Source organism: Penicillium riverlandense (assembly GCF_028828495.1).
Source record: "Penicillium riverlandense strain IBT 135883 chromosome Unknown utg000007l_segment0_segment0, whole genome shotgun sequence".
In the NCBI taxonomy this organism is placed as follows: Eukaryota; Fungi; Ascomycota; class Eurotiomycetes; order Eurotiales; family Aspergillaceae; genus Penicillium; species Penicillium riverlandense.
The window spans coordinates 3,098,917-3,121,612 of NW_026643198.1; the positions used below are offsets into that span (position 1 = coordinate 3,098,917).

A 22,696-nucleotide genomic window follows, 5' to 3' on the forward strand; every position below is an offset into this window, starting at 1 on the left:
GGATTTGAATCACATTTGTCTCACACCATCTATGCCTATTCCCACTATTCCCACTACATGCTACGCGGGAAGACACCTACAGTGCCCTTGCAGGTTTCTATTAAGGATTGAGGCCTTAGTTGGTCGTGATCGAAGAAACACACCACCTTGACTAGAAGGTTTTCTGCAACCTTCTGACAGGGCTTGAATTGTCAGTTGAGCCATTATCCTGTCCATAGAAAGCAGCAGCGCGAAGTGCCTATATACCAAATGGAGATAAAGGCCGTGCTCCATGCTTTAACAACAGTGGGACAGCCCATAGGTAGTTATGTATAGCGGCGTACTCGAGTACAGTTTCCACCACAGTCGTTTCCGTCTGAAACCAGATCCTCCGAAGGCGCAACTTAGAAAGGAAGGCGTACGGCTCGGTGGGTAGATGAACTAAAAGAATCCGTACAGTGGGCTCCTGGTGACGAATAATGGCAGCAACCAAACATTTCTCTAAGAAAGTCAAGGTTGTTAAGCTTGGACTTTCATGTAATAATTTGAGGACCAACGCGTCATATCCTTCCTCGCAAGCGATGTGGAGTGCCTTTTCTGGACCCCTATCTATTTTCCAATTTTTCGATGTCAACGGCGCTATTTGTGCAAGACATGTTTGGAAGGACGGTCGGGGGAGGGTAGATATTAAAGCGGCGAGGGAATGGTTCCCTGCCATTTTGAGTCGAAACAATCCAAGAAGGTCAGATAGGAGACAATGAGTTTCACGATGTCTGCCGGTAAAGAAAGGAAGTGTTCAATGACGAGGACGGTCTATATCATCGACGATATTGCAGATTCTTCTCCAGGTCGTCCCAGTGTTTGGTCAGGTTCATCCTGGTATATAAGTTACAGTTGCTGCGGCATTGAAGCGTCAGCAAGAGCCTCCTTTACCCCTCTTTTTCACTTCCTTCCAGGGCTTACGGCTTACGAAAGCTGGTGTCGCGAGTTTTCTCGCTCTTCTTGGTCACCCCCGAAGGGCGCGCTAGGGCGCGCTCGTGTTGCGTGTAATATTGTTCTATTCCTCAGGCTTTTCATACTTGGATATCACTACCAAGGGAAAATAGATCGGAGTATTGAACCACAGCCGCTACGATGGGAAAAGAAATCGGATCAACTACAACTGTCACAGGCAGGGGATCCGTCTGGGACCGCATTATAAAACTGTCGGGTGCTCTCTTTCCTCTTTGGGTTTAGACTCCACGTTTAGTGAGTACCTAGCCTATAACTATAGACAAGAATAGTAATAACTGGCGGGTTTACAGGCTCGAAATGGATGTATATATGTATCAACGAAAATTTGCATACAAAATAAGAAAGACAAGACGATTCACATGATTCACATTCCCTCCATCGGAGAAAACCAGAAGTTCGAAAGACAATCCAACTCAAACAAGCTTAAAGTACCGAGCAGCAGCCATGCTGACGACCACCACCCCACCAATCACCCCGATGATCCCAAAGAACCAGCTGAGTCCTTCCGAGTCCTTTCCTGGCACGGGGACGTTCATGCCAAAGAGACCGCAGATCAAGTTGAGCGGAACTAGAATCGTGGCAATCAGCGTGACCTTGCTGAGCACTTTGTTGACATGGTTGCCCAGCACCAGGTTGGTAACATTCAGCTGGGCCAGGTAGTTAGTGTGCGACCGACTGAGCATCTTCTCAAAGTGCCCCAGGTTCGACATCATGGTCACGACGTGATCCTGGATATCGCCCAGATACAGCCCGATGTCGCCGCGTGGTGTCACCGAGTACTGTTCATTGCAGCGCTTCGAGAATCCGCGGATGACATCTGCCTTGCCGCCCAGCAAGCGCATCAGAGTCATAACTTTCTTGCGGAGACCACCGATCCGAGGGAGGAAGGACTCGAAATCGTCCACTCGGGCGATGAACACATAGTCCTCAATCGCCTCGGATTCCACCTCCACGTCGTGGATGACCGGACCGAAACTGTCGACAATGTCGTCGCTGGATCACATTAGCTGGTGGGAATGAACTGGCGCTGGTGGCCGACTTACATCATCGCGTAACAGATCCAATCGCTGCTGAGAGCCATGTAGTCACGCAGTTTTCCAATACGCTTCCGGACATTGGCGGCGTGAGGGTTCTCAACAAAGGAGAAGGTTAAGACCCCGTCCCGAAACACCACCATGTAAAAGTTGACAGGCTCCAGAAAATCCTCGCTGTTCTTGTCCACTTGGTAGAACGTGCGGAAGCAGACAAAGTAGTACTGCTTGAAGAGCTCGACCTTCTCGCGGGCTTCCTGAGTCAAAATATCCTCCGTTGTCAACGGGTGAATAGAGAAGGCTCGAGAGATGGCGCCCAGTTCCTCCTCGGTTGGGTTGATGACATCAAGCCACCAGACACCACCTTCGGGTCCCAGTTGAAACAAATCTCGGAAGCTGTCACCGGGGAGCACCAGATCTCCCAGCTCCGCCGCATGCACCGTGGTCTGCGACTCGGATGAGAAGAACCCAAATCGAGGCTCATTCGTATTTTGGAACGTCTCGACCCGCTCCTTGTCGTCGAAAACCTTGCTGGGCTTCTCGGAGTCAAGAACACAGCAATCAGACGAATCGGAAGGGCTAACATCATCATCGGTGTCTTTGGCACCGGGGCGAAGGTCATGGAAAACGCGAGGCTTCTTGCTCTGAGAGCTGAAACTGTGCTTGCGACGGTCGCCAGTAGGCTTGATGTTCTGGTTGAGGGCGACGAATTCCTCCAGCTCTTCGTAGTCAATCACGGGAATTCGGCCAGGCTGCTCGTAGCAGGGCTCTTCATTTGAGTCCAGCGGGATATCTCCCGGCTGAGGGGGTCGGACCACGCTCGCATTGCTGAAAGTCGGGCGGCGAGCCTGCGTACCGCCGGAGACGGTCCGGTGCAAAATGGCTTCCAAATCGAGATCGACATGGCTATCCAGGGTGTTTGCGCGCTCCCGACGACGCGGGTCCGCGAAAGCGTCCACCGAGTTGGGTGGAGAGGATGACCGAGCCGAGACCGATGATTTACGCGAGACGGTCCCCGCGCGATCTTGCTGGCCCCGGCTGATTCGGCGAGGGGTGGCCGAAAAACGCCGCACCATTCCATTGACATCATTGACGGGTTGATCGTCGTCCACAATGGCTTGCTCAAAGTCTCGGTAGACGGGCCCCGCCTCCCGAAGGGCATCCTGCACGTGGAGCAGATCTGCACGGTCCAGGGTCTCTCCTTTCGGTCCCTGGTGAGTGTTCTGTCGGCTCAGGGTGGTGTCCCCCGGGGCCTCAAAGGAACCCATGTGGAAGCGATGATCGTCCAGCTCGGGGACGGGCGTACTGTACCGGGTCAAACCCGGGTACTTGTCGGATTTGGGAGACTCGGTCATTTTTTGGTCTTTCTTTCTTGTTCGTTCACGGGGGTATGTTTCAATGTAAGCCGACTAGGGAGCCAGTTTGATCGGCAAACCTCGATCTTACGAGGCTTCTTGAGGTTGGTTATTCAAATATGCAGCACAAGCGTCAGAGCAGACGCAAGTCGGTTCAGAGGTCGGATCAGGGGTGACGGCCCTCCATCCATGAGCCAGACCCTCGCACAGGGCCTGGCGTCACCGACACACGTCTGTTGGCCACAACTAAAGAAGATGGGGCAAGGCCAGTTAGGGAGGTCGAGTGTCGCCTCCGCAGAAGACCCGGAATTTGGGGCCCGCGAGAGGGTGGAAGAGAGAGGACTGGATGTAGCGAAGTCCCGCCAACTTGAATGAAAGGGAGAAATGGGAGCGTGGATGCTCCAGGGTTGTGACTGGGGGAGAGGGAGGACGGCGAGCGGATATCCCCGAAGACAGCGAGCTGCGCTTGGGGGTGGCGAGAGGCGATGGGAGGGAAAGAGTCTGCACGACCAGAAACAGTGCAGACCAGACACGAAGAGAGACCTTGAAAGGCGAAAATGTGGTTGAAAGAGGAGGGAGAAAAAAGACAGAGTCCAGAGGGACAGTGATGGGGGGCAAAGAAGAGAGGAAAAGTCTAAGGCTCGGTCGAACCCTAAGTAACTCTAGGTGAAAATTTTCTGCGGGTCTCCGGTGTGGTCACCCCCGCGAGACTACTTTGTCGATTAAGAGACCTATAAGACTCTAGATGATTCCCTCTTACCAAATAATAGTTGTTGCTCTGAGGCATTTTCTGGGCCGGTGGTCAGGCCCTCTGCTCGCTCACCGAATCTTTTCTGCACTGGACCGGTTGCATCATTGTCACTGGCCGATCTGCAAGGTCCGGGATACAATGCGTACACGGCGGACACACTTGCTACACTAGAATGATTATCTGGCGAGGAGTAGGATAATGATGATTGTATGATTTAATTCCCTCCGGACTCCTACATACCACCCGATCAGATCTCGTGGGGAGCACCCCTGCTCCACCCCGCCGGTGTCGGCCAATTTTTCTTTTTCGGGGGTTGAGTCAGTGAGTCCTATAGAGTGAGTGACTTCACCCACCACCACCACTCCATAATATTATACGAGCGATTTTATGGTCAACACCATGGCCTCCTCCTTCGTCATCCGCATTCCCTGTTCCTCTGCCAACATTGGCCCCGGCTTCGATGTCATCGGCCTAGCCCTCTCCCTGCACCTTGAACTACACGTCACGGTCGACCCCACGACCGCGTCGCAACGACCCCTCAACTGCGCCATTACCTACGAAGACCAGAGCAAAAGCACAGAGGCCATCAGTCTCGACCCAGAGGTCAACCTGATCACCCGCGTGGCCTTGTATGTGCTGCGCTGCCATGACCAGCGCGCATTCCCCGCCGAGACCACCGTGCACATCGTCAATCCCATCCCGCTGGGCCGCGGGTTGGGATCCTCGGGCACGGCGGTCGTGGCCGGCGTCATGCTAGGCAATGAGGTTGGTCGCCTGGGCCTAAGCAAGGAGCGCTTGCTCGACTACTGCCTGATGATTGGTGAGTGGAGGATTGGACCCCCTTCTGCATGCAAGTAAGGCGGATGCTGATGACTCGTCGCTTCCAGAACGGCACCCGGACAACGTGGCTGCGTCACTCTTTGGAGGCTTTGTGGGCACCTACCTGAACGAGCTCAAGCCCGAGGACGTCGCGCGCAAAGAAATTCCCCTTAGTGAGGTCTTGCCGGCTCCCGCGGGTGGCATCGATACGGGCAATCGCCCTCCAGCACCACCGCTGGGTATCGGCCATTACCGAAAGTTCAACTGGGCCAAGGAGATCAAGGCCATCGCCATCATTCCCGACTTTGTCGTGCCGACGGCCAATGCTCGCAATGTTCTGCCCCAGTCGTACTCCCGAGCGGACGTGGTAGGTATTCCTTTGGACCAAAATGGATCTGTCGCTAATTGGGGGTCATATCAGGTCTTCAATCTACAACGCGCGGCCCTGCTGCCCGCCGCATTGGGGAGTTCGCCGCCCGATCCCGACATGATTTTCCTGGCCATGCAGGACAAGGTCCACCAACCGTATCGCAAAACCCTGATCCCGGGGCTGACCGAGGTTCTGCAATCCATGACCCCTGCCACCCAGCCGGGGCTCTTGGGCATTTGTCTGTCTGGTGCCGGTCCGACCATCCTGGCATTGGCGACTGATCGCTTTACCGAGATCGCAGACCGCATCATCGCCCAGTTCGCGGCCAATAATATCTCATGCCAGTGGAAGCTGCTCGAGCCCGCCCAGGATGGGGCGACGGTCATCCCGAAATAAACCTGATAGACTTCGCCGTTCATCCCCTCTGTCGCCTCCGGTCAGGAGTCCCCCGTGCACAGCATCGAGTGGGCGCCAGTCATGGCTCTCATGGATCTGGGAGAACTCTAGGCAACCGGCCAGGTCCTACGTCACAAGCTTCGTGTCAAAGCAAGATTCCTCGTTTCAGTTTCACCGCTGCTTTTTTGGATCCTATCGCATCCTCCCCCTTGATGCGATAACATACCTCCGGGCTTTGCATGTCTGACCTCACTCGGCAGCTGTGTCCGAGATGATGGATATAATCCGGGCCAAAAACAAAGTGCTACATAGACTGCCGGACTGAGTGTCCCAAATATATCAAAATAAATAAATAAATTCCAAAACGCAGACAATATATTGAGCCAGTCAAACCAGAAAACAAAAAAAGGGGTGGTAGTTGTAAAGAGTAGTGCTGTGTATGTGTATACCAAAGGCGGTGATGCGGCAGATGCCACCATTGCGATAAGCGCGCGTCCTTGCACCTCGCGACACTCTCACCAACGCCACCATGGACGAATTACTGGCTCCGATCCAGGATGCCTTTGAAGGTCTGATTGTATGTTTCTCTGCACATAGCATTCCCCATCAACCACGCAGGACCGCTCCCAGCGGTGGTTCAAGGACCCTAAGCTAACGAACACAGGACTTCCACGGCCAGCGTCTCGCTGAGATCCTCTCAACGGTGCTCTTGATTCTCTCCGCGGTAAGTTTGTGTTTACAAAGCTACACCATGGACAACCCTGTGTGTCGGTGTCAAGACTGACTCCAGTCTATCTAGGCCGTCAGCTTCGTCGTCGGATACATCTTCAAGGACATCCACCTCACGCTATGGATCGGTCTCGCCGGCACGCTCGCCACAGCCGTGGTTGTGGTCCCTCCCTGGCCATTCTACAATCAGAACCCTGAGAAGTGGCTAGCTCGCACAGATGGAAGGGCTGGGGGGCTGGGTGTTGTGGTGGACGGGGTTAAGGTGGCTTGAAGAAGAAATACAATAGTTCTACGGGGGCGGTTCTCGAAAGACAGCAAGCAATAGCAACGCAGGTATTTGTGTCATGAGCCATTTCTTCGAATTTGTATGAGTAGTATCCTCGGACTTCGTATCCACCGTTTACCGGCCGTATTTCTGGAACTCCCAGTCCCGGTTGTCCAACGGACAGACTTGGCGGGTCTTCAGCCATCGCGAGATGCAGTGGAAGTGAAAGGCGTGGTTGCAGATTCCCCAGGCGACGGTGCACTCCTCCGTCGTTGATGAGCCTTGGTTGGCTTGACATTCGATGCCTGGTGAGTGTGAGGTTAGTTAGCTAGCGAGCGGTCTTTCGGAGATTATCAAGGCACGTACACAAGTCCATGATATGGTTGCGGCAGATGGCACAGTTGTCCACGACGATATCCCACGCCCACAGCGCCACAGCGTTCCACTAAAGAGACGATAGTCAGTTGAGGCTCTGCGATGGAGCTCTGGAGGTGTTTGTTGTTGCGTACCTTCTTCACTTCGAACTTCTTCTTGCCATCAGCGGCACTGTCGGAGCCCTTGGAGACGGCCTTGCCCTTGGCAGAAGCACCGGCGGAGGCCTCCTTCATCTCCACGTCCGCCATGGTTTGTGGATCGTGGACTCGCGGGGTGATGGCGATAGTAGAGTGGGGGGGAGGTAGCTTTGTTTGGACTGTTCTGAGAACGGGTGGTCTATTGCAGACCAGAAGAGGACAAGAGAAGACTCAGGCTGGAACAAGGGTTGTGTCTCCGGGGTCCCCAATCCAAGAATACCAGTCAGAAGGTAAGAAGGTGCAGCTCTGGTCTTGCCTGATTCGGCGTGTTTGATGATGTTTGTCTCTTAGTCATCTGGTTCGCCTTCCGTCACTTCGACGGTGACTGACTCTCTTCCGCTCTGTTCCAACATCTAACCTCATCAACCATGCTTTCTTCCATGCTAGACTGGCTTTCTCGGAGTTTCTGTTCTTGACTTTCGCTCTTTGTTATTTCTCTCTGAAACTAGATTCTTCTCCGACATACCTGACTGTCCGCTGCGTCACTGAATTCGGCGTGGACCCCCATTTGATCTTTGTCGACAGCTGCGCCGTGATATAACCGATTTGTCTGCCAGTTTTTGTTTCTAGCGTTTGCGCTTTCTCGTTTATCTCTTCCAACCCAGGCTGCCTATTTTTCAAGCCACCCATCCTCCCCTCCACAGTCGCCATGTCGACCTCTCAATCACCCCAGCCGCCAACACCCAAGGCCTCACGCAACAACCGAAAGCCCAAGAAAAACACAACCCCCCAACCTCAGAAGACTGTCATGCTCAGCACCCCTCCATCATCACCACCGCGGAACGTGAGCTCCGGAGACACGACCACCGACTCGTCAAACCCGGTCACTTCGTCAAAGAAGAAGGCGCAGCGGTCGGCGAAGAAGCAACCGGCTAGTCGACCGTCGCCAGCGCCCAACAACAATGGCCATCGACACACATCCTCCCAGCCCGGCGTCATGACGCCGCAGCTGAAAGACAGCGCCGCATATGCGGGGCCGACCTTCCATGCCTCGCCGGCGCCGTCCGCGCTCCCGATACCGAGCTTCTTCTCCAAGTCGTTTCCCGATTCTGATCTTGCGCCTACCCTGGAGACGGACAGCGATAATGCAGATATGGATCCTGAAATCGAGACTACACCCTCTAAACCCAGGTCTCGTCCTCAAACCGTGGGCGATGAACCGAAACCGACCCCTCTTGACTTTCTTTTCAAGGCTGCTGTGCAAGCAAGGAACTCCAACTCCGCGCATAGCCCAGAAATGAGCCGGGTACGCTCTCCGCAAACCGATTCAAAGCTGCTTTATTCCAATGCCGACAACACCCCGAACGGCGGGGTATTCTCGTTCGAGATGGAGAATTCCGGGCGCAGCACACCCATCGGCCCGTCCTTTGCTCCATCCTACCAGGATCGTATGAACGCTTTCCGGGCTAGCAGTTCTCCCTCGCACTCCCCCGCAGATCTTAATGAAGATCAGAGGAGACTGAAGACCGAGGAGCTGAAGCATTTGTTACTCAACCCGCGTCCACAGAAGCCCCCCGGCTCTTCCTCCTCGGCTCACGAGCAAAGCGGGAGTTTTGGCGCCAATGCCAGGCCTCCGCACTACGCGACCCCGCTGCGAACGACGTCTGGTCCTGTTGCGACATTGTCAAATGGCTATGCGAATCCCCAGAAGCAACCCGTGGTCAACCACGCTGGCCGCCATCCGGGTGTCTACGCCCATCCCAGTGGCCCGCAACAATTCCACTACAATTCCAATTCTCCGTTGAGACGAGAAGTTCCCGCGTCGAATTCTCACCATTCCTACTCTGCAACCCCGTCGCCGCCGGCACAGTTTCCCCGGCATAATCAGCCAAACTATGCGTCTCCGCAGCCTCAGTACCCGTCCGCTTCACTCCGTCTACCTGCAAATTCACCCTCTCCTTCGCAATCCCCAGACACCAAGAAGATGGAGGATGATCTACGCAGGATCTTGAAGCTAGATGCGGCGCCGGGGATCCCACCGAGCGGGATCCAGAGCTCATTTGCCTAATTTACCCACCCTACCACACTCGTTTTGTTTCTCTCTCCTTCTCTCTCTACTTTGTACTGTGATTCTGCACGCATTGATTTATTCGAGGCATCCTGGAGGCCCAGGTCCCTCGGTCGGTGGTTGCGTTTCGTCTTTCTTTTCTCTCACGACCAGGTGCTTGGTGTTGTTTTCACTTTTTCTGGCAGGTCCGCGGTCAGTTATGATCTTTTATTTTGACTATGTGATCCCCGGATCGTGCTTCTCGGTACATTGACGAGGTTTCTCTCTTGTGCGTGGCCTCTTTTTTGCATCGTTCGGAGTCTGGAATATCCCCCCAAGTGCTTGTTGTTCGTGTCTGGTCCACGGAGGATGATTTGCATTCACCCTTAACCGTCGTTTTTGTATCCTGTTGATATGTTACTACTGGTGTGAATTGTCATGCCGTCCACTCGTTTTATGATCTTCTCCCTTTCTGTAGGCATCTATCTAGATTTCGAGGTGGACCCCCGGCCCAAACGCCTTGGTGCCGCTGATCCCAATAGCTCGGTGGCTTGTCAGAAATTGTGGAAATAGAGAAAAAAAGAAGAAAAAACGTGGCAGCCCCTTTGTACTACGACTATGTTGAGTGCAAGTGCAACGCTGACGAGATTTGCCACCGACTGCCGTAGGCGGAGACAATAGAATACTGGAGCCCCGAAAAAGGCATTGTTGTGGATAGTAGTGGGAGTGTAGATGAAATGGGCGCCGACATCATCGGATCTGCATACCTGAACACGGAAAGGGGGAATCATCTTATTATGATTTCTCACTCATCCATTCTCTTGTTCTTCCAACCCCCAGTTCCTTGAATTGCTTCGCTCACTTACCTAATTTACGTTCACCCCCTGCCAACCCCAACCAAGGAACAGACCTCTTCGTCCAACCGCAAAATTCCCCCAACTCACCTGCAACAGCCGTTCATTCACTCTCGCTTAACCACATCACCGTCGCTCACTGCCCTCGCTGTCTAACTCGACTTGGCCAGGACCAGGTGCCCTGTCTCCAATGACTACCTGGCCTGCCCCGGTTTGATTCCACGACTAGTCATTCAGCCCTGTGCCTGTTTTTTCTCCTCCCCGACATCACCACCACCACCATGTCCAACATGTCCAATATGTCCGTCTCCCACCCCCGACCTCTCCTCGATGCTGTCCATCGCTAACCCTCTTCACCTTCCAGGCTTGGCTCCGCCTGGCGTGACTTCTGGCATACCATGACCTCGAATGACCGTCATGCCACCCACGACTCCCCCTACCGCACTGGCCGACACGTCCCTCTCAGTCAAAGCGCCCGTCACGAGCCACTCACCTCCATTGCAACCAGCGCCCTTGACTCTCGTCCCGACCTTACCAGCCCCTACGACGACGAACAGCCCAAGGGGTCAGGCTTCTCCGAAGTCAACGATGCCGGCTCCCCAAGTCGTCCCTACTCGCCGGGCATGCGCTCGTCCGCGTCCCAGAAACAACGACGCTCCAACGACAACGCCGACGGCCCAGCCGAGATCCAGATGCAGAGTTTCCACGACGGGGCCCCGCCGCCTCCACCGGTCGCTCACTCCTGGAGGAAGATCGAGCGCTGGCTCGAGCACAACTATGAAGAACTCTTCGACAATCTCGGCGAGGGGTGCACACAGAACGATATTAATGAATTGGAGCACGAGCTGGACTGCAGTTTGCCGCTGGAGGTGAGGGAGTCATTGATGCTTCATGACGGCCAAGAACGGCCTGGGTTGCCGACTGGTGTGATTTTCAGCTGTATGCTGCTGGACTGCGAGGAGATCGTTCAGGAATGGAAGAACTGGAAGACGGTCAACGAGGAGTTTCTGAGCGCGTCGATGTTGAACACCGCGCCCGTGTCCAGTGCTGCGGCCAGCTCGTCCGCCGCTGCTGCTTCGGCTCAACCTGCGAATTCGATGTGGCGACAGGATCTGCTTGATCGTCAAGACTCACAGCCTCCTGGTGCAGTTCAGAAAGCTTACGCTCACCCGGCTTGGATCCCCATGGCTCGTGATTGGGGTGGAAACCACCTTGCCATTGACCTGGCACCCGGCCCCGCGGGCAAATGGGGTCAGGTCATCATCTTCGGCCGTGACTACGATTGCAAATATGTCGTCGCTCGGTCCTGGGCGGCGTTCCTTGCCGTCTTCGCCGATGACCTCTGCAGCGGCAAGGTCATGGTCGATGAGGAGACGCACGAGCTCAAGCTGCAGGAGTTCAAGTCCCAAAACGTCGAGCCTCCTTACCTGGAGATTCTCCGCTGGAGAACCGATCAGAAGTTCGGCCGCCGCCTCCCTCGCCGCAAGGCTCCGAATGGTGTAGGCGCGAACGGTCAGGGTCCCCGGTCCAGTAGCCGTGAGTCGCCTTACGGTAGTCCGACTCGAGCTGACGAGCGTGGCCGCTCGCCGCACCGTTTCAACAAGGGCCAACCGGCCCCCAGTCCCAAGACCCCGTTCGGTGTGTCGAGTCCTCTTGCTCGCGTGACAGAAGAAACAACCACGAGTCCCATCAAAACGGCGCCGACGATCTCGGAAGATCCCAAGGAGAATGGCGAAGACGCCGAGACTGAGGACCTGCTCGAGGTGTCCACGCCACAGATTTCCAACAAAGAAAACGAGGGATTTTCCGACAAGACAAGTGACCAGAAATCGTCGGAGACAGACAAGGCGGACCCCCCCACTCCAGGATCTTCGAATGTCATGGACTCGGAGGTGCTCGGGGAGATGAAGAACGTGGCCATTTAGATTCGGTCTGGCTTTTGCGCTTCTGCACTGTTCAAGGGGTTGGTTCTCCCGGCGTCGTTGATTGATTGACACCTATGATGGATCCTTGTCTGTTGTTGTTATAGTTGTTGTTGCGACCACCACCGTTTTCTTCTTCTTCCGTGTATAGAAATCCTTTCCTTGTTTGTGTTTTTCTGTGGTCCTCCTCCGGTTTTCGCGGGCATTTGTTGTAACTCTAGGGAGCTTTGTTTCTTGCGCTTCTGGTCTTGTTTCCTGCGCCTCGTTTTCGAGATGGCTCTGTGTTTTCACGGTTTCTTTATTATCTTTTGTCTGTACTCCTATAATGGTGCAGCACTAGTGACGTTCTATCCATTTCGTATCTGGCTTGACTTGCTTCGTGTAGCTCTCGGTCTCTCGAGGGCCAATTCCTTGCGGGCCCCGTTTTTATAGTCATGGCGGGCCCTGATCATGCAGTGTATCGTAAATATAGTACAAAATCATCACGCCATCACCCCCAATCCTCAGTCCCAATCGTCGTCGTCGTCATCGTCCACCCTATTCCTCAATCGCTGCGCATTCCCACTCCGGATCGCTCGCCGCGTATTGATCCGATTGCTGAAGCCCTCACTCTCACTTTGTTCACCCTCACTGTCCTCATCATTCTCAGGCGAAGACAACTTCGTCTTAACCAGCACTCCCTTGAACAACAATCTCTTCTCCAGCACGCCCACACTAAATCCCTCCCCACCATCCCTACCCCCGGTTTCCAGCCCTTCAAATCCAACTACCCGATCCACTCCTACCCCATCCTTAAATCCAATCACACATGGCAAGATCTTGATCTTCAGCTTCTCCACCAGAAACGGTGTCGATTCCACATCCGCCCGCGCAAACCGCACCTCGTAATGTACTCCCGCCAGCTTTTCGAGTGCGCTGTCCATGACCTTGCATCGGGCGAAGTCTGGGTGTGCGAAGTGGACTAGGCAGCGCGCTGTGGAGGTCGTAAAGTCTAGCACCGATTGGTCGCTGCTCAGCGTCGGGTAGATGTCCTTGTGGAGGATGGTGGTTGTGCTGGAGGGGTCGCGGTTGGTCTTCTGTGCGGCGAACTCGGCGTTGAGTTGTTGGATGCGCTGGTCGCGGTAGCAGCTGTCATCTTCGTTTTCGAGGGCTGCGAAGAGGGCCTCGTCGTCGGCGTCTTGGGGTGCGAGGTCGGGGGGCATTGTGGCGTGTAGGTGTCGGTTGAGCCGGGGAGTCAGGTAGGTTGACTATTTGCATGGCGATCCTCGTGGCCACTCCACTAGTACCAGATTAGGTAACTAACAAGTCCGATAATATAGGGATACATAGTTATATTATTATTGCGACCATTATTCAATTGCAATAATACCTGACCATATAATAATCATCACCCCGAAATGCCATCAACAACCACCTATAAATAGTTTGGCAAATCATTCCCCCTGCTGACTCAGCTGCCCCTGTGCTTAGTCACCGACGCCGCTCGCGGCGTTTTTCTCGTGTGTTGCTCCCTTGGGTTTTTTTCTCTCCTGGTGATCTTCCTTCACTCGGTCTGTCGCCCGCTTCGTTTGCTTTTCTCTATTGATTTCCCCAATCGATATCGACTTCTTTTCTTTCGCCGTTCATCTTCCACCCCCTCCCCCGCCGCCACCACCACCACCTTCACCATGGTCGAAGACAAGAAGACCGACGACTACACCGTCGAGATGAACAAACTCGACCAGGGATCCAAGGAATTCGAGGCTCCGCCGCCGCAGCCGAGGGTGGCTCCTCATAACCCGATCTCCAATAATCCTGCGCTCCCCGTGCTGGCCTACTGCGGTTCGTCCATCATGATGACCGTCATGAACAAATACGTCCTGTCGGGTCTGGACTTCAATCTCAACTTTTTGTTGCTGATGGTTCAGGTATGTATGATCTTCCCCAAGTATCCGGGAAGATTACTCATTTAAATAGTCCATCGTCTGCATTGTCGCGATCCAAACGTGCAAATCCATGGGCCTGATCACTTTCCGTGACTTCAGCTCGGACGAGGCCAGGAAATGGTTCCCCATCACCCTGCTCCTGATCGGCATGATCTATACCGGTTCCAAGGCCCTTCAGTTCCTGTCGATTCCCGTGTACACCATCTTCAAGAACTTGACCATCATCCTCATCGCGTACGGCGAGGTTTTGTGGTTCGGCGGTTCAGTCACCGGTCTGACGCTATTCTCCTTCGGCTTGATGGTCCTGAGCTCCCTCATTGCCGCCTGGGCCGATATCAAGCATGCCGTCGAGAGCAGCGGCGACACCTCGAGCAAAGTCTCGACCTTGAACTCGGGCTACGTGTGGATGCTGATCAACTGCCTGTGCACCTCGTCCTACGTTCTGGGCATGCGTAAACGGATCAAGTTGACCAACTTTAAGGACTTTGACAGTATGTTTTTCTTTCTCTGTCCTTTTTTTTCACCCTTCTAATGTCATCTTTTCTAGCCATGTTCTACAACAACCTCCTGTCGATCCCGGTCCTTCTCGTTGCCACCCTCCTTATCGAGGACTGGTCGTCCGCCAACCTGGCCCGCAACTTCCCGGAGTCTAACCGCAACGGCATCTATATGGCCATGGTCCTCTCCGGTCTGTCGTCCGTGTTTATCTCGTACACCTCGGCCTGGTGCGTGCGCGTCACTTCGTCCACAACCTACTCGATGGTCGGTGCCCTGAACAAGCTGCCCATTGCCGTGTCGGGCTTGGTCTTCTTCGATGCTCCGGTTACTTTCCCCAGCGTGTCGGCGATTGCCGTGGGCTTCGTTTCTGGAATTGTGTACGCCGTCGCCAAGATCAAGCAAAACGCCAGACCCAAGGTTGGTGTGCTCCCCACGGCCAACCCGCTCGTCAGCGCCAGCAGCCAGAGTATGCGCGACTCGCTACGCTCTTAACATATAAAATCCCTTTGCATCACCTCCATTGTGTGCGCCTGACTGGTCAGCGCGGACATTACCTCGTATCCTCGCTGCTGCAAGTTTTTTGCCAGCGAGGATCTCTCGCATGTGACATTATGATGAACGTCTTTTCTTTTCCCCTAGGGAGGAGAGAGAAAGAGCATGGGTTGTTTCTTCGATGTCGGTGTTAGTGGGTTTCAACTTTCTCATTCCCTCCGGAGGAAAGCCTCGTGAGCAGTTTTTCCTCTTTCCTCTTTCCTCTTCTTTTTTTCTTCAACACCGTTTTGGGATATCAAGTACTATTTAGTAATCGTTTGTTTTTGTGTGTGTGTGTGAGATCGTCGTGTGTTTTTTACTTTCCTGTGCACTGCATCCATGTGTATCCATGGCTGCTCTTTATTGTTTGCAGTGACCCCCGAATCTGGGTTGTGTATATAGCTACTGTGGTTTTTTTTTTCTTTTTTGGCAATAGACCTTGTTCTTGACTTTCCCTATTCAAAGTAAAGATTTCTAGCAAAATGTCCTGTAGAGAGGAGCGAGGACAGAGAAACTCGCCGCTCGGAAATTTGATTGGCTGATTGGCGGATCGAGGCTTCCACTTCAACCGCCATGATTTTCCGGTTGAGTGCATCTACATCTCCCTAACTCCCTTCTCTCTTTTTATCCCTAAGATATATTCTAAAGAAAATCTGGCTTCTCAATGCCCCGAAATAAAAAAGCGAAAGGACGCCCCCCGCACGGCCCGGCTAGGCAGTCTGGATCCGGGTCTGCGACCAAGGGATATAAAGGTCCCAATGCCAGTCATGCAAAGACACCACCATCGCAGTCACAGTCGCAGTCACAAAAAGGAGCCACTCCCAAAACCCAGCAGCAACATCAGAATCAACGTCCGATTGTCCCATTTCTGCGCCGGGATCGGATTCTCTTGATTGGCGAAGGTGAGCATCATTTTTTCTGTCTTCAGCAACAACCCCAGAAAGTATACGCGCGTGGGCGTGTTTTGAACATAAAGCTGGAATCGATATGAAATGTATCATTCCGGAGGTGGAATAGCTATCTATTTACCTACATTTGATATCAGAAGGACATACAACACGGAGAAGATATAGGAACCAAAAACTGACTACTTGCAGGGGACTTCTCATTCGCCCGCTCCCTGGCTACCCAGTACAAATGCCGCAACCTCTGCGCAACATGCTACGACTCCAAGGAGACGCTCTACGGGAAATACCCACAGGCGGAGTCAAATATCAACGATATCGTCACTGCTTCTCGAAAAATCACTAGCTCTAGCACTCAAAATGAAGAAGAGCAGGGGGGCTCCAATGAGACGCCCGCCCAAATCCAACAGAAAAAGGGCCCCAAGGTTCTTTTTGGCGTCGACGCCCGCAAACTTGGCTCCCCTACCGGCGGCGGCAAAGATATTCGCTCGGGGTTATTCGCGCGCAAAGAAAGCAAGCGTCCTGCGTGGAAACCCCAGGACAGAAAACTGCCTCCGTCGCCGGGTGGGCCGTGGGATGTGATCTGCTTCAATTTTCCCCATGTGGGCGGGTTGTCGACCGATGTGAATCGGCAGGTGCGCGCGAACCAGGAGTTGCTCGTTGCGTTCTTTAAGAGCTGTGTGCCGCTCTTGTCTAACGCGCCGGAGTCGGTTGATGAGGAGGATTATGATTTTGAGGAGGATGAGGATGACGATGGAGATGGGTCTTCGGAAAGAGAGGAAGAGGAAGATGAGCAGACCTCTGGACTGGGCGTCCGGACGGGGCCGGGACAGATCCTCGTGTCGTTGTTCGAGGCTGAGCCATACACGCTGTGGAATATCAAGGATCTGGCGCGACATGCGGGATTACAGGTTGTGACTAGTTTCAAGTTCCCCTGGACTTCTTACGAGGGGTATTCCCATGCGCGGACGGTGGGCGAGATCGAGGCGAAGCACCACGAGGGGAGAGGCGGATGGAGAGGCGAGGATAGGAATGCGCGGATGTATGTCTTTGAAGTGAAAAGGGAGGAACCGAAACATCCGAGTAAAGGGGGCAAGAAGCGGGCGAGGAATGATTCGGACAGTGACAGTGATTGATTATAATTGAATTCCGCGCTGGCTGTCTACATGATATAGACCCTTTTCATCTCGTTCTCGTCAAATACCTCGCCCGTGGTCGGGTCCTTGACCTTGCCAGACTCCACGGCCCCGATCTTCTTGCTCATCTCCATCAGTCGAGCTTGGCCATATACTCGGCCATTGGGTAAGACAATCGGGTCTTCTCCCACATAGCTCTTGGTGTGGTGTGCGTATGGCATTTTGCGGGCGAGCTCGTTCAGCTCGGTTGAGCAGATGGGACATACGGATGTTGTGGTGGATTGTGAGTTGGAGCTAGATGAAGTGAAGGCCGAGTGGCACAGGGGAGTCTTGAGCGCTGAGAGTCCAGCAGATAAAGCGATATGCAGTAATGGCTGCGATGGCAGTGATAACAGTTCATGGTGCGTCCGGATGAACAGGTCGGACAGAAAATTCCAGCGATCCAGTGAAAATAGAGACTAGTATATCAATCAGAAAATAAGTCGGGGTTGCGGACTGGGGTCATCTTACCTTGTATGGTGGAGCCTTGGTGTCCTGGGTGAAAACCAGCAGACCTGCTGCTCGAAGAATCTCGGTCTTTTGAGATTCATGGTTCGGGATGAGGTACTTTTTGGCGTGTATGATGGCTTCGAGTTTCTTCCGTTTGTCTTGGGTGCGAACCAGCTCGATATATTGCTGCAATCGGAGTTCAAATTCAAGATTGTGCTGCATTCAAACGTGTCAGCCTTTGAAGGACATTAGTCTCTGGCAGCGCAACGCACCTGGCTCTTCTTCAAAGCTGCCTTGTTCTCGCTGCACCACTGCAACGCCTCTTTCGTTTCCCCACGACGCAAGCTCTCAACAACTCGCTGACATTGCGTAAAGACACTAAGATCAACCAGATCCTCAACCCCCTTCTCCTGCGCCAGCTGCTTCGCACTCTCCGAGTATCCCGAGCGCAACATGTGGTCGACCAGCAACCGATCCAGCCGGACCCGGGACCACTGATCGTATTTCACATCGGCCAGGCTCGGGATTTTATGGAGGGTTTCCAGATGCTGGATTCTCTTTCGGGACTGGATCTGGATCTTCTTCTCTTCGTCCTGTAGATTCTCCATCTTCCGCTTCAGGCCCTGCATTCGTGATATCATCGCATCCAGAGCGGCGAGGGTCTGGTCGGGCGTGTGGGTGTTGTTCAGAGAGGCGTTGGCGGCATCTTTCAGGGCGGGGAGCACGTATTCCTTCTCTCGCTCGACGGCGCGCTGGACTGTTTTGAAATTCTTCCGGGCGAGTTCATGTGGAAGGCGGAGGAGTGGTTGGTCCTAGAGCAAGAAGGTGATGAGCACCCGGGGTGGGTTCGAGGATGCGGGCGGGAACGACTTACCAGGATTAGATGGCTCTCTGGGTTGAGCTTGGTGGAAGTCAGTTCGGCAGCCATGGTGGCAGTGGATGTGTCAAAGAAGGAGGATGGTGAAGTCAGAGGTGAGTGAGTGAGTGAGTGAGCGAACGAATGCGGAGCGGTGACCATCACCCCGCAGGTCAGGTGCTACAGTCGTACAAGCCCTACAATCAATCTAGTAGTAGTACAAGCTGGGCATATACATGACTAGAAAGTAATGTAATAGAAGCAACTGGATTCCTAAATTCCCTTTTCACCCAAATACTCCAAAATCAAGAAAGAAACAAATATGATACAGGAAATTTCCTGCGAGCGTCCCTCTACTCGCTGTCCGAACTGTCCTCCTTCTTGGACTTGCGGCGCTCCTTCTTTTCCTTCTTCTCCTTCTTCTTGCGCTTGCGCTCAGCCCGCTCCTCAGCAGTTTCACCCTCGTGTTTGCGCTTCTTCTTGTCCTCCGTGTCATTCTCCTCGGCCTCCTCCTCTACTGGCGGGGGGGCCGGGGTCTCTTGCGGTGCCTCAATTGCCGGCTGTGCGCTGGCGTCCTCGGAGGTGTAGTAGTCCTTGTATTCACTCTTCCACTTGGAAGGTGTGGCCTCGTTGGTGCGACCGTACTTATCGAGCTTGCCGGCCGACTTGAGCTTCTTCTTCTCCACCGCAATAGGTCCCAGACCCCAGCGGCGCGGGTAGAGATCGCGCTCCATGATGCAGCGCTTGACCTTGGCGACGACACCGTGGTCGCAGGTGGTGAGCTCGACGGTCGACATCTGCGCAATACCGATGGCGATAGCCTCGCCCTTGGTGGTCATGAGGACAACCTCTTCATTGACCTCGATGCCGGACTCTTGGAGGAAAAGGTTAGCAGATTGATACTCAAGCAGATGAGGCGAACTAACCGAAGCGCAGAAGACCGGGAATCATCAGCTTGGCACCGTAGCAGACGGCGTTGACGGCGCTGTCCTTGACAACAATACGCTTGTAGGTGGTGAGCAGGCTCTCCAGGGGACGGATGACCTTGCGCAGGTACGACTCGTCGCGCTGGTTGTCATACACCCACTGGGCATCCATAACATCATGGAGGGTGACCATGCCGTGGTTCTCATCCATCGCACCACTGCGCACACGACGGAGCTCCTGCATGTGAGCACCGACACCAAGGAGGAGACCCAGGTGCACGCAGAGGGTTCGGATGTAGGTTCCAGCCTCGCAGCTGACCCAGAAGACGCCGAGATGACGGTCATTGTCGAACTCGTAGAGCTTGCTCTCGTGGATGGTACGGATACGGAGCTGGCGCTTCACGGCCGAGATCAGGGGAGGACGCTGGAACAGCGCACCGGTCAAGGTCTCCAGAGCGCGACGGAACTGCGCCTCGCCGCCGGGGACCTTGTCATGCAGACGGATCACACACACGTACTCCTTTCCGGCACCCTGCTGGGACTTAACCAGGCGGGTCGCGCGGTCAATGCAGACAATCAGACAGCCGGTGACCTTGGGGTCGAGGGTTCCGCTGTGGCCAGTCTTCTCAGATCTAAAGAGAAGAATGCTCAGTATTTTTGTCCCTGTTGGCATGGAGGGCCGTGTTACCTGAGGATCCGCTTCATCCACGCCACGACCTCGTGGCTGGACGGGTTCGAGGGCTTGTCGAGGTTGATGACACCGGAGCTAATGTAGGACTTCAGGTCACGCTTGAGAGGCGAAGATCCGGCAGGGATCGGGGTGAAGTGGCCTGTTCGGACCAGCACTATATAAAACAAGAAGTCAGCGTTGGCGCGTTTTTTTTTTTTTTTTTTTTCCTTTGGTAACGTACACTGATCGTAGTTCTTGAGGAGCAGCGGCCATTCCGAAGTGGGAATAGAAGGAGTGAGCGCTTCAGGCTTGATGGCGTAGTCCATCTCCTGGCTGCTCTTGACGACGGCCATGGTGAGGGTGGACGGGGGAGGAAGATGCGAGTAGTAAAGGACCGAAAAAAGCGGAGGATGAAATTTTGCAGTGCGGCAGCTCCATCGCCCGATTTGGTTTAGCGTGTGATAGGTCACGTGAATGGCAAGGTAGCCGTATTTTGTAGAAATAATTACTCTATATAATCAGGATAAATATTCTAATACTAACGGTCCATTTAATGCTATTCAGGGTATTTGATACAATTGGATGGATGCCGGCTAATCACCCCCGAGTCTCCGTCCTGCGCCACGCCCGCTCCATGGGTTCTGGAGAGACGAGCTCCAGCCACCAGAAGAAGACCCCGAGGACGGCTGGGGTTGACGAAAGGCGGTACCATATGCACGGGAGGTGCTGGCGGGAGTGTGGGCGCCGAAGTACCGTCGCACAAAGGCAGGGGTGGTGATCCAGTTGCGCCCGCCGCCAAAGGCCGGATAGATACGGGTGAGGAAGTCGTAGAGATGGGCTGCGACAATCCCCATCGCCTCAGCTAGGACGGTAGAGGGACCGCCGCTCACAAAGGCCATCAAAAGCATTGCCCATGGCAGGAACTCGACAGGGATCTGGATCACGTAGAACGTGGCCTTCCGGCCCCGGTTATCTTGGGCATAGGTGTAGACAAAGGCCAGGATCAATGCTATTTCCCAATCAGTGACTTGAGATTAAGCGGAACTGGATGGTGGGGAGAAACTCACCAGACGTAAAGACCAACCCGCCCAGGAAGTAGCCTGCAGTGAGCTGTCGACGAGTTAGCATGTTTTCTGATTGGATCGTGTGTTGGCTACCGCGAAGGGAAAGGAAGGATTTCAACGAATGCATGATATTGGAAAAAAAAATAGATAGGAGTATATATAGAGGCATGTAGGGCACCTTTACCACCGCCGTGAATTTATAGGATCACGGCGGCTATCATTGAGGCAATCCCACCATTCCCGCACCGCATGCAGCACCATTTTGATTGCGAATAGGCGGTGCTGCACGAGATGCAGGGGTATTCTCCCTCGCTTCCAGGAACCGCTTCAGCTAGAGTAAGGCTGGGCGGGCAGATATGCGAGGTAAAGGGCAAAGGGAGATGAAACAGGGGGCCTAGAGACTCCGGCAGTGAGCCATGACTTACCATGATGACAGAAGCTACAAAGACCACATAGGTGAAGAAAGCGCCGGGCTCGGTGAACCGGGGCGAACCAGTCTCCAGAGAACTGCCGTAGAGGTATACTACCGCGTATTAGCACGCTGGCAAGATCGCATAGCCTCGAGACATCATACAGAAGTAAAGGTCCAGGAGGAATGAGATATTGCCGCCCGTTAGTAGGAATGGCGTGACCAGGCGCCAGAGCTGCAGTTTCCAAAGCAAGTGCGGCAGAAAGACAACATGATATCCACTGAGAGCGCCGCCATGTACTAGAGCAGACTGGACGAGTGCCAGAGCAGTGAGCGTCCTGGGAAAGAAAGCGAGTCAGTCATCGAGCGTGATGTAACAGCGATCCCAAACTAACCTGGTCACAGGCGGAGCAGCCCAGAAAATATCCATCTCGGCAATTGAGAGAGGATGTTAAGGCTAGATGGTTAGTGTAAGGGTTGAGCCCATCGGAGTATTATTATTATGTTGGTTGGGGAAAGGAAGAGAGCGGATGAAGGAAGGAAGGAAGAGAAAAGCGGGAGAAAACGAAAGGGAAATAAAACGTGTGCTCTCTCGGCCGTGGTTTCTCCGTTCCGGTCAACCGATGTTTGCCCAGGGAACCAACTATGTAGTAGTTTGTATACGAACAGCCGAATGATAATTGACCAATTATTGCCTAGAATTAACTTCTCAATCCTTGGATATTCTTACCATGCTCAGCCCCAAACTAGGTGTATTGTCATCTCGCAACATTCGCTTTGGACGACCAGCACTAACCGCAACGGGACAGCGATGCGACTCTTACAGCTGACCCCTCACAACCTCAGCGTCATCAAACCAAGCAAGATCTTCAGTTATTTAAATTTAGCCCGGGGGCTGAAGGTTAAGTAGTGATCGATCGGACGAACATCTTCAAGGCTGAGAACAAGGTTAGGAAGGGGCTAACCCCATTGAGAAATCCATTCGAGCAGTTCGTCCAATCACTATCGCCAGCTTGGCCCCTAACCCGATCCAGAAGTCCATTCGGGTTTGGCTCACCAGCTTCAACTAGAGTCAATGGCCCTACAAGCAAAGTCAAAACTAAGCTACAGTGATGATCTCGTCCGCCCGGCTCAAGTATAAAGCAGGGCCTTCGGTCCAGCACTCATCTCCTTCTCAATTAACGTCTTCCTCCTCCTTCTCCTCTGATCTATATCGAGTCCATTGGATTTCACCCTCAAGTTT

At 53.7% G+C, this 22,696-nt stretch overlaps 12 protein-coding genes across 12 annotated transcripts; 6 read left to right on the plus strand and 6 right to left on the minus strand.

Annotated features, from left to right (window-relative positions):
* Positions 1 to 1,406: 1,406 nt before the first annotated feature.
* Positions 1,407 to 3,379, minus strand: N7474_008833 (magnesium transporter CorA family protein; the record flags this gene model as incomplete). The annotated part of the gene is made up of 2 exons (XM_057200243.1): positions 1,407 to 1,986; positions 2,037 to 3,379. 2 exons carry the CDS (start codon positions 3,377 to 3,379, stop codon positions 1,407 to 1,409), a joined length of 1,923 nt encoding a protein of 640 aa, XP_057050944.1.
* A 1,150-nt stretch (positions 3,380 to 4,529) lies between these two features.
* Positions 4,530 to 5,715, plus strand: N7474_008834 (homoserine kinase; the record flags this gene model as incomplete). Its single annotated transcript, XM_057200244.1, has 3 exons — positions 4,530 to 4,950; positions 5,018 to 5,316; positions 5,371 to 5,715. 3 exons carry the CDS (start codon positions 4,530 to 4,532, stop codon positions 5,713 to 5,715), a joined length of 1,065 nt encoding a protein of 354 aa, XP_057050945.1.
* A 529-nt stretch (positions 5,716 to 6,244) lies between these two features.
* On the plus strand, positions 6,245 to 6,715 carry N7474_008835 (signal peptidase complex subunit 1; the record flags this gene model as incomplete). The annotated part of the gene is made up of 3 exons (XM_057200245.1): positions 6,245 to 6,292; positions 6,380 to 6,439; positions 6,515 to 6,715. 3 exons carry the CDS (start codon positions 6,245 to 6,247, stop codon positions 6,713 to 6,715), a joined length of 309 nt encoding a protein of 102 aa, XP_057050946.1.
* A 129-nt stretch (positions 6,716 to 6,844) lies between these two features.
* On the minus strand, positions 6,845 to 7,332 carry N7474_008836 (SCF ubiquitin ligase complex subunit HRT1; the record flags this gene model as incomplete). Its single annotated transcript, XM_057200246.1, has 3 exons — positions 6,845 to 7,014; positions 7,076 to 7,154; positions 7,219 to 7,332. 3 exons carry the CDS (start codon positions 7,330 to 7,332, stop codon positions 6,845 to 6,847), a joined length of 363 nt encoding a protein of 120 aa, XP_057050947.1.
* Positions 7,333 to 7,930: 598 nt separating this feature from the next.
* On the plus strand, positions 7,931 to 9,289 carry N7474_008837 (uncharacterized protein; the record flags this gene model as incomplete). The annotated part of the gene is made up of 1 exon (XM_057200247.1): positions 7,931 to 9,289. The coding sequence occupies one exon, from the start codon at positions 7,931 to 7,933 to the stop codon at positions 9,287 to 9,289; it is 1,359 nt and encodes a 452-aa protein (XP_057050948.1).
* A 1,114-nt stretch (positions 9,290 to 10,403) lies between these two features.
* N7474_008838 (SMI1/KNR4 family protein) lies at positions 10,404 to 12,047 on the plus strand (the record flags this gene model as incomplete). The annotated part of the gene is made up of 2 exons (XM_057200248.1): positions 10,404 to 10,423; positions 10,487 to 12,047. 2 exons carry the CDS (start codon positions 10,404 to 10,406, stop codon positions 12,045 to 12,047), a joined length of 1,581 nt encoding a protein of 526 aa, XP_057050949.1.
* Positions 12,048 to 12,547: 500 nt separating this feature from the next.
* On the minus strand, positions 12,548 to 13,246 carry N7474_008839 (thioredoxin domain-containing protein; the record flags this gene model as incomplete). Its single annotated transcript, XM_057200249.1, has 1 exon — positions 12,548 to 13,246. One exon carries the CDS (start codon positions 13,244 to 13,246, stop codon positions 12,548 to 12,550), a length of 699 nt encoding a protein of 232 aa, XP_057050950.1.
* A 465-nt stretch (positions 13,247 to 13,711) lies between these two features.
* On the plus strand, positions 13,712 to 14,959 carry gmtA (GDP-mannose transporter; the record flags this gene model as incomplete). The annotated part of the gene is made up of 3 exons (XM_057200250.1): positions 13,712 to 13,951; positions 14,001 to 14,460; positions 14,517 to 14,959. The coding sequence occupies 3 exons, from the start codon at positions 13,712 to 13,714 to the stop codon at positions 14,957 to 14,959; spliced, it is 1,143 nt and encodes a 380-aa protein (XP_057050951.1).
* Positions 14,960 to 15,662: 703 nt separating this feature from the next.
* N7474_008841 (25S rRNA (uracil2634-N3)-methyltransferase) lies at positions 15,663 to 17,039 on the plus strand (the record flags this gene model as incomplete). The annotated part of the gene is made up of 2 exons (XM_057200251.1): positions 15,663 to 15,900; positions 16,096 to 17,039. 2 exons carry the CDS (start codon positions 15,663 to 15,665, stop codon positions 17,037 to 17,039), a joined length of 1,182 nt encoding a protein of 393 aa, XP_057050952.1.
* A 26-nt stretch (positions 17,040 to 17,065) lies between these two features.
* Positions 17,066 to 18,456, minus strand: N7474_008842 (FYV10 family protein; the record flags this gene model as incomplete). The annotated part of the gene is made up of 4 exons (XM_057200252.1): positions 17,066 to 17,497; positions 17,550 to 17,744; positions 17,801 to 18,340; positions 18,403 to 18,456. 4 exons carry the CDS (start codon positions 18,454 to 18,456, stop codon positions 17,066 to 17,068), a joined length of 1,221 nt encoding a protein of 406 aa, XP_057050953.1.
* A 281-nt stretch (positions 18,457 to 18,737) lies between these two features.
* On the minus strand, positions 18,738 to 20,333 carry cbf5 (pseudouridine synthase CBF5; the record flags this gene model as incomplete). The annotated part of the gene is made up of 4 exons (XM_057200253.1): positions 18,738 to 19,258; positions 19,311 to 19,942; positions 19,999 to 20,155; positions 20,222 to 20,333. The coding sequence occupies 4 exons, from the start codon at positions 20,331 to 20,333 to the stop codon at positions 18,738 to 18,740; spliced, it is 1,422 nt and encodes a 473-aa protein (XP_057050954.1).
* Positions 20,334 to 20,573: 240 nt separating this feature from the next.
* Positions 20,574 to 21,883, minus strand: N7474_008844 (uncharacterized protein; the record flags this gene model as incomplete). Its single annotated transcript, XM_057200254.1, has 5 exons — positions 20,574 to 20,989; positions 21,048 to 21,090; positions 21,470 to 21,567; positions 21,619 to 21,791; positions 21,849 to 21,883. 5 exons carry the CDS (start codon positions 21,881 to 21,883, stop codon positions 20,574 to 20,576), a joined length of 765 nt encoding a protein of 254 aa, XP_057050955.1.
* Positions 21,884 to 22,696: the final 813 nt, after the last annotated feature.